This window comes from Phalaenopsis equestris, unplaced genomic scaffold, assembly GCF_001263595.1.
Source record: "Phalaenopsis equestris unplaced genomic scaffold, ASM126359v1 Scaffold000224, whole genome shotgun sequence".
NCBI lineage: Eukaryota > Viridiplantae > Streptophyta > Magnoliopsida > Asparagales > Orchidaceae > Phalaenopsis > Phalaenopsis equestris.
Genome location: NW_018164666.1, coordinates 5556287 through 5566261, shown reverse-complemented (window position 1 = coordinate 5566261; position 9975 = coordinate 5556287). Strand labels below are relative to the sequence as shown.

The window sequence follows — 9975 nt, the reverse complement described above, 5'->3', positions numbered from 1 at the left end:
GTAAGTTATCGTTCAAATATATTTTCCACAAAAAATTATAAATTTAGGATATTTACCTATTATAAGCCAACAAACACTATATGAAAAGCTGCATTCAGAAACTTAATCAGAAATGTAAAATTACCCTACGCACCCTTATGGAATTTACGATCTAATCCTCTTATCTACTATCTAAAGGCATGTAGATGAAATTGGAAAGTGTATCAAATATTATACATGCATGAAACATAGCAATGCCCCCACTCACAAACAATAATTATCAGGCATAAAATTACTCGAAAGCATTTTTGGATGGAGCAATCACTTGTTCCCCGCAATCCCCACCTCAAAGAGTCAGGATCTCAGGCACCAAACCCAGAATACATCCTTCGGAAATTAATAGATCATAATGTAGCCATTGCAATCCTATCAACCATCTCAACTCAATCCTCCTGTACATGGGCAACACTCTAGCAAAATGTTTATAATCCACCAATAGATCCATAGTCATACATTTAAAGAATAAACTCCACCATTTCACCGTGGGTACCACCGCAATGACACAATAACTCGCCACATTCAAAACTCTAGTGGAAAACACGACGTCTATGAGATTCAAACCGATAAAGAAGACATTTTTTTTTGATATCTTGAATGGACTTACACCATCATACATTCCCTTCAAAACGAGAATTAGACCCAACTAAACCTCATAAGCTTTGATAATTTTTACTCAATATTGAACGGTAAGAAAATTAATCTACCACTGAAAATATCAAAAACAACTGACCAATAACTCTCAGCACTCCAAAAAATTGAAACTCATTCCACCAGAATCGTCAACCAAATCACACACAAAACTCCAAACAAATAATACTGTCAACTCCAACATAATTAAAACCCCAATTACCTACCAACTATGCTCAAGTAAAGCACTCAGCAGTATAATGCTAGCATCGTACCAATTGCAATATAGAACAGTCAAAAACCAACACACAAAATTTTTCTTGAAGTGAATCATGGCGCCGGTCCTTCAGTCAAACTGTTTAAGTGAGTGGCGCCTAGGCGCCGGCCACAGAGCTTCTAGGCGCCAGAGCTGAACAATGATAGTTTTGAGCAGTTTGGTATTTGAGTTCAATAAAGGAAATATAAAAAGTGGGATGACAAATTTTGAGGGGCTTCTCTTACATTTTCTGTCATTCTAAAAGGAAGAACTTGGAGGGAGAAGACAACAGAAGTTCAATTAGGAGTTTTAAAGCAAGATTAAAGAGAGATTGTAAGATTGTGGGATTGTGGGTATGCGTGTAATTCATCTGCAAATTCTGGATCTTAAGGAGATAAGCATACTGAGTTTTTGTTTGTTTTCTTCAGAAGACAATTGGGAGACTCCTGTGTATGATTTCTACTCTGAATTACAATGTTGATGTTGATGAAATTTGGCATGCTTAGTGAGTAGATTTTGTGTTCTCCTTTATTGTGGAATTGTGAGGGCAAACCAACGAACACTCCCATACAAAAGCCCTCCAGAACCTTCACCAAACATTTAAACGACAAAACTCTCCTTTACGGATCTTACCCTCCAAACTATATAAAAAATATCCATACAAAACATGAAAGCCTATCAAATATTATACATACCCAAATTTAGTCATTTAAAATTCCCAATGCTTTACATACATACCACCCCAATTATTGACATAACAAAGCTCTCATGGTAATTATAAACTAATTTAGATACAATTTCAGAACGTACGCCAAGACTTCACCTGATAAGGAAATTGGCTCAGGACAAAAATGCAAAAGTCAATAGCTTCATCATCCAACTTATTATCATATTCACCCACCAAACATTTTAAACCCGCTTACATATTTGAACTACATGATTTTGTTCTAGCTAATCCAACAAAAGAGGCAACTCAGTAAAACACGCAACAGAAAACTCATTTTGGAAAAAAAAAAAGATTTTTTAGATTTACCTTTGACTTGATCCAATATTTCTCTTTTGATTAGGAGAAACTCAAATCAAATATCCAATGATAAGTTAATGGTACTGTAGTTGGTGGCCTAATCCATTGTGTCATATGAAGAAGAAACCCATTAAAAATATCAAGTAATTTTACTGTTCATAGGCGAATTTGTGGCCGCAGATTAGAAGATGAGTCATGCAAGCGAAGTTTCATTGATCGGAAACTTTTGCAATTTTACCTTTGTTTACTCTATTTTTATTTTTTTTTTACATTTTGTGATTGACTGCAAATCATTACCATTTGGAAGTTTAATAATGTCTCAAACAAACTTTGTCGTTAAATTATACCATTTTGCATCCAATATATAACTTTAGTTTAGTTTTTTTTAATATTACTATAAATAATAGTAATCTCATAAATAATAAACCATAAGATAATCTACTTAATGTTATTTTGCGAGCCTTCTAGGAATACTTATATTGTACACTTTCATATCAATTAGTGAATAATTTTCGCTAGTCAGAACACAATGGACATAGAGCACATGACAAAGTACTTGAAAATCTTTTTTGCATCATTGTCGAGTATCTTAAGTATAATTCTTTCTTGAATACTATATTTTCAAAATCTTGAGCGACCTAAATCCTCTCATCTTGTTGAGAGCAAATACCCAAGACTCTACTAAGATTACTCCAATTTATTTGTATCTATTGGGCTGGCTAGATAATCCATCTTCATATTGTTATAGTTGTTGCCTAATCATTATAACATATATAATTAATGTTGATGTTAATCAACCCATATTGTAATAACAAAATAACAAAAAAATTATTCATATTTATGTAATCACATCTTATCCAGTTGGAGAGAAAAGTTGATTTCTATCTTTAAATATATAATGGATAATTATGACTAGATCTCATAGTTATTTTTTTCTTCATGTAAAATTTTGTTCTCCTATTATAGTTACATGTTTGTTGAAATTATTTTTATGGGGCCTTTTACATTCATTGCACCCAAAACATTGCTATTTACAAATCAAGCAGCCTCTTCCATCCATTTTGCAAATTCTCATTCAAAGATCAAAATTCATGAAAATTAAAACAGGGCCCAACTTAGCCTTCGTTTGAATACGTGTTCAGGCTCCATTCCATTTAACATAAAGCTGACAAAACGAAATGCATCGTTTGGGCATTGAATTTTTCTGAAAAATTTTTCCCACTGCAAGCTAAACAGAATGGCATTTTTTTCCCATTCTAATAAAATACAGCAATCGTCAAGCGAGGCCTTAAACGCCTAGTCATCTCATTGTGGCAAGTGTTCCCAAAAGTCCAAAATTTTCTCCGACCAACTGCACACGTGCTTGAAATTCATTCTTCTGACCATGAAACTTTACATTTCCTTTGTTTATCTGCAGATAACAAGACCAAAAAAACTTACTAACTACGTCCACATTTGTTTTACATTTGAGATGTTAGTATACTAAAGTACTAATATCTTATAGGATAAAATAAATGATTTTCCGACTATTTGAAGAGTTATTTTTAAATAATACTATATGGATTTAATGTTAAATATTTTTAAATATTATTGAAGTAATTATCCCAAAATAATAATAATATTATTAGAATATGAACAAGCTTTCTCATGGATAAGGCCGTTCCACCCTCTTTATTACTACCGGAGGGAAGAAGGAAGCGCACGCAAGCTACTTAGAAAGCTCATAATAAGGCTTACGTGAAAGAAACACATAACGCAAAAAGCTTGTAAATTTCCAATCGGGTTTTTCAGCGTTTTGGTTTTCTGCATCAAATTCGAATTTTTGAAGCTCTTGCAGAAGCCTCACCGGTTAGTACTACAACTTCAAAACCTTTCTGAAAATGTTTTTTTTTTTATTTTCTTTCTCCAACTAGCTTCAGAATGGTAATCTTCATGATTAAAATGAAGAAAAGATGAGTTGAGATGATGAGTTCGAGCTTTGTTAAGATTGAAGAATCTAGCAATACCAACTCTAGTGAGAGTAGAAAGCTGGACTCTTTCAAATTACTTTGATGACAAAAAAGTAAATTTCGATTGTTCAGTCCATTGCTACTACCATTTTCTGGTTTTTTAAATCTCTTTTGTATATTCTTGCAGTGTGAGTTGCTTTTAAGCTTAGTACAGTGTGCACAGTGCAAATGAAGATTTTATGCGTTTTAGTATTAATTAATTGACAGTTTGCAGATGGGAAATGAGAGGAATATGTATACGGTGGAGGAAGCGCTGGTTTCAGTTGGATTTGGGAAGTTCCAATTCTTTGTGTTTCTGTATTCTGGGATTGGTTATGCTGCAGAGGCAATGGAGCTTATGATTCTTTCATTTATTGGCTCTCCAATTCAATCCGAATGGAAACTTTCTCCTCGCCAAGAGAGTTTAATCTCTAGTGTCGTTTTTGCTGGCATGCTTTTGGGGCAATATTCTTGGGGAGTCATTTCAGACAATTATGGAAGAAGGTATGGTTCTAGCATCCACCCTTGTAATTCTGTTATTTATATTTTAGCCCTGCAGTTGGATAATTTTACCCTTTTTTTTAAGTCTGCCTGCTTAACATAGTTATACATGACAAAAAGATTTTATAGAAGATAAAAGAAACTCGGGTTGACCCTGTTTCACACCTAATCCCGACCCGTTAACCCGAATTGACAACCCTAAGAGAAATCTATGTTTAATAGATTGAGAAATTTTGGTAGACAGAGATCCAATAGTTTGGTTATTGAAATTCGTCATCTTATTAAGAACATGTTCCAAAACAAATTTGGTTGGTAAAGACTTTGAAAGTAGGTGTTTCTTGGATTGAATCCTCTTTCCCCTTCAAATAAACATAAGAAAAAGTTGTATTGTTTTTATTGTTTAGGGACTTGCCCCAAATTTTGTTCATAAAAAATAAATAAAAAAATATAATGCATTAAATTTGCATTTAAACTAGCTTCCGTATTTCATTTACTCTATATTTCTAAAATCCATATATTTTAAAAATATCTACCCTACATGTATTTGACTTTGAATGAACTGTTATTTTAACAGTACACTCTTAATTGTTAACATTGCTCATACATCTTAGCATTTTACAGAAAAGGTTTCATCTTTACTGCGCTGGTTACCAGCGGAGCTGGTTTTCTCAGCGCTTTCTCCCCCAACTACAATACTTTCATCATCCTTCGGTTTTTAGTTGGAATTGGGTTGGGGGGCGGACCGGTGCTTTTCTCCTGGTTTTTAGAGTTTGTTCCTGCCACCAACAGAGGTATATGGATGACTATCTTTTCTTTCTGTTGGAGCTTGGGCACCATTCTTGAGGCTTCAACTTGCTTGGGTATTTCTTTTTTCCATTGTCAATTTAGGTTCTCTCTGTCTGATTTTGTTCAGATATTTTATTCATTTGTGTGCTGCTCTCTATTCAGATTTCAAGATTTTTTTCATATTATGAAATAGGCTCATCTTAAGGATTCTGAATTTATGATCTCTTTATATTTGAAACTATTCATGAGTTTTAATAGGGTGTTTTGTCATCAAATGATTACTTCTAGTCAAAAAGAGTTTATAAAGCAAGCTCCTTTAGAAGGTAAAATATGAGAATAAGGCAACCTCTATTATTGATTTTTGGCTTTTATTGTAATTAGGGGTAATTTAGCCTTTTGTCTTTATTTACTTGCATGCCCTAATCCTCCACTATAAAATGGATTTAAGGTTCATGAGAGAGTCATGGTGAGAGGTGTTGAAGTTTTAACCCTAAACTTTTTTTTTCTTTTCCCCCCATTTCGTGCTAGTGGAATCTCTCCCTCCTTGAGGAAGTGGGTGAATCAATTCAATTCTAAACCGTGTAAATCATTTGTATTTAATTGTTGTTGTGTGAATTTCTTAGTTTCCGCATTGTTATCGCATAACACCTATTTCAATCACTAAGTGCAAGAAACAAATAAAATAAATAAATAAATGCATAAAGAAGTAAAGAGTTTTATAAAGGTTCACCCAATTGATTTCAAGTTTTGATGTTGGAGTTTTTACAGCTCTAATAAATTGATCTAACATAGTAAATAACCTAATAAGCTCTAATATCTCAAATTAAATGACCAAGTCTATGTAAAATATTTTTTTTGCTTCGAGTTAAATTTAAACCCTACAATTAAAAGATCATGATTTTTTTTAGTTATGACTAGAGATAGCATACAACTATAATCTTCTTCTAATAGATTAATTTGCTCATGTTTGGCACATTTCTTGGTGATTATAATATATTGGGAATAGCTTTATGCCTACTTTATGTTTCACACCGTCACCGTAGTTCTGTTTTAGGAATTGTTTTCTTGGTGACTTTTAAAAATTTATAAAGCGGAAAGCTGTTTTTTTCAACATGATTTGTTGAAATGTGTAGTGGCTCTCTAAAAGATACTGTCTGATTTTTCGAAAAAAAATTATAATTCCCACCCCAACTTTATAACAAATTATTTTTTCTACCATAGTTGTACAACTACTTTTACAAAAACGCTAAAGCCAGCCCAAACAAACCCTAACCTTTACTAATGAAACCGATGAAATTGAAATATTGGCTTAAGGCAGAAATCCTTTCATCAATTTGAAACTTATTTGATGACTTAGTTCTCATGATGCTTGTGGATAGCCATTTAATTGTTTGTTATGTATAATGAAGAATGAAATAATGTCAAGAAGGTTGGCGTTTGTTTCATTGCCATCTTGAATTCTTGGGGGAACCAACTTCAATTGTAAGGGTGGGCAAAATTATGGATGTTAAAAATATATTTTTGGTATTGGGCAAAAAAATCTTCTGAGATCGAGCAAAAATACTAAATTTCTTAAAATATATAGAAAAATATTAAATTTATATCATATATAGAGAAATCTTAAATTTCAGCATATGCAATTGCCCACCCTAAGCTTAACATAGTTACTCCAAAACCCGATGCCCTGAGTTTATTTTTCTTAGTTAGAAGTGTTTATTTAATTCAAGAAAGCTAAATATTTTGAGAAATTTTCAAATGCCATAAGCACTCCATAATGATAGAATTGCAATCATTTAATGCAAAGCTGATTCAAGCTAAGTGTTACTATTTATAGTGAAATATGGTTAGCAGCACAAATCTACAATCAAAATAGTACTATTTTTTCAGTACCACACCATAATTTTTTGATCCCTTTTCATAATAAATTAACAATGCCTATGTACCAATCTAACTGTATATCCACATAAAGGAGTTCATGTCTTTGTAGAAAATCTCTTCTATTTTGTCAAGATTAAGTTTTTCAAACTTGTTATTTGCAGGTAGTCATGCCTAACATGGGTTGGAGGTGGCTCCTTGCACTGTCTTCTTTGCCAGTCCTCCTTCTCCTCTTGTTTTACAGCTTCACCCCTGAATCACCAAGATACCTTTGCACTAAAGGCAGAACAACTGATGCCATCAAAGTTCTAGAAAAAATGGCTAGAACGAACAACATGGCACTTCCTTATGGTTCTCTTATTTCTGACATCAGAGGGGAGCTTGATGGGGAAGAAAATGTTCCTGAAACCTCACATTTGATTATAGTTCAAAGGGATCGAACTCCTGTTCTTCACAATATGAAATCAAAGATTGGATTTTTTACCACACTGTCCAATCTCTTGTCTCCAACATTAGTCAGATCAACTCTTCTCCTTTGGATTGGTTTCTTCGGAAACATATTTGCATATTATGGCATTGTCTTGCTAACTTCAGCACTAAGTGATGGAAAAATGGCATGTACTTCCCCAAAGCTTCAACTTAATCACACAGAAGACGAGAATCTTTACAAGGACGTGTTTATCACTAGCTTCGCCGGTAAAATGTTAAAGAATTTTTTTAAAAGCTTTTTTTCTCAATATATTCTCAATAATATTTTGGTTAGATTCATAAAAATATTTCTTTGTTGTATTTGCAGAGTTGCCCGGGCTTCTTTTGTTGGCTGTGATGGTTGATAGGTTTGGCCGGAAGATTACAATGATAATAATGCTTTTCACAGCTTTCGTTTCCTTGATCCCTCTGGCTTTTCTTCATACTGAAGGGTTAACGACAACCCTTCTATTTTGTACTCGATTATGCATCACTGCAAGCTCGACATGCCTGTGCATATATGCTCCTGAGGTGAGTATGAAGAAAATGGCTCCCATGGTCATGAATTACTATCATACATCTTCTAATATATTATAAAAATGAAATCTGTCACTAAGGCTTGTCTAACGACTAAATTTGCATACTTGTTTTCTTAGCTTTATCCGACCTCTCTAAGGAGCAGCGGTTATGGAACTGCGAGTGCTATGGGAAGAATTGGTGGAATTATTTCTCCTCTTGTGGCTGTAGCTTTGGTGGATGACTGCCACCAGACTGAAGCTATTCTTCTCTTTGAATTTGTGATCAGTCTATCGGCCATAGTTGTTGCTTTCTTCCCTGTCGAAACGAAGGGTCGCGGTCTCGATGATTCTTTGGAGAGTTTAATCAGTTGAGATGGTCTTTGTTCCAAACTTTTATTCATTGATCAGTTGTTGTTGTATTATATTGTTGTAGAGCAATTTAATTAAATAAATTCTAACAAGGTTTCAGATTTTATATGACCAACATCCATGCTTTACTACAATGTAGTGTTTGACTGAGATGATAGAAGATGAGCAGTGTTGGGTGTCAGAAAGTTTTTGGTAGTAGAATAATAAATTAATGTCTTTGTGTTACACTGAGATGCAACAAACACACACATAATTGAAGAGTTGTAGAAGAAGTCATCTTAATTTTTATATGGAAAAAACTCAAAAAAGGAAAAAAATCACAGGGTCTGATCCACTTAAAGTAATATACTATAAACGTGTGATTATAAATATACACATCAAACACTTGAGAGAGCAGGGTTATAATTTTATACTACGTAAAACTTCAGGAGTTTGAAAAAAGTCGTCGGAAGTTATAAACTATGGAGGAGAAGAATTTAGTCATTTGACAAATAACTCCAGTAACCACTTGATCAGGCAGCCCTTACTGACTTCCATGATCAGAGGTGGTTTTTTTAATGTTTTGTGGGTCTTAAAGACCTCAAATATAAATGAACTAGACTCATTAAATTTCTCTCGTTGAGCACTCAATTTTATTGTAAGTATGTCAAATTTAGAGCTCATTTGATCATTCAATTAACAATCTACCCCAACCTGACCATACTTAGCCAACCCAAACCAACTTAGCCCAACCTAGCCCAAACCAACTAAGCTCAACCTAAACCAACCTAACCCAACCTAGCACAAACCAACCTAGCCCAACAAAGCCCAACTTAGCCCAACCTAGCCCAACCAATCCAACCTAATTCAACCTAACCTAACCTAGCCCAACCTAACTCAACCTTACCCAAACTAGCCCAACCAAACACAACCTAAGCCAACCCAACCTATCCTACCCAGCCCAATGCTGGCATCCACATTTGTTGCAATACATACAGGACATCCTTTCTGAGTGATATGCGACTGTATTTGAATCATATATGCTACTGTGACCTAAGGAGGCCCATAGGACATTCAAGTGAATTCTACGAGCACAATAAGTTGGGCTCTGCACAATCTTAGTCGTGCTCTGAGGTGATCATTGCCTAGTTAACAACATTTTTTGGCGTCCTTCACGTTGACGTTCATTCTTGCATCATGGGGCTGTGTTTTGCAGATACAAATGTTCTTGTGATACGGAACATTGACAAAATTAATTTGCACGTGTTTGTACTTTAGGCCTAAGACCCGGACCGACGAATTTCATGTTAGAGTTGTTTTCTTAGTGACATGCACATAGAACATCCTCTCGAGCTCTTAGAGCACATTTACAATCTCTACACATGTTCATGGATCATGTCCTGCTAATTTTTTATCCTCCTGAGTTCCCACGAGGCTCGAAACCCCTTCTATGAACTTTTTTCCGAACCCCGACCCTTGTGGAGTCCGACATGACTACGCCTAGAATGGGTGTAGCCATGTCTAACCTCTGGCGTGACCACAGTC

General features: G+C 34.5%; 1 protein-coding gene across 1 annotated transcript; it reads left to right on the top strand.

Annotated features, from left to right (window-relative positions):
• The first annotated feature begins 3633 nt into the window (after window positions 1-3633).
• Window positions 3634-8543, top strand: LOC110023359 (organic cation/carnitine transporter 7-like). Its single transcript, XM_020722737.1, is given in 7 exon segments — window positions 3634-3794; window positions 4170-4438; window positions 5057-5285; window positions 5287-5295; window positions 7261-7792; window positions 7893-8095; window positions 8221-8543. Coding segments are annotated over 6 exon segments (1476 nt in total). The 5' UTR covers window positions 3634-3794; the 3' UTR covers window positions 8455-8543.
• Window positions 8544-9975: the final 1432 nt, after the last annotated feature.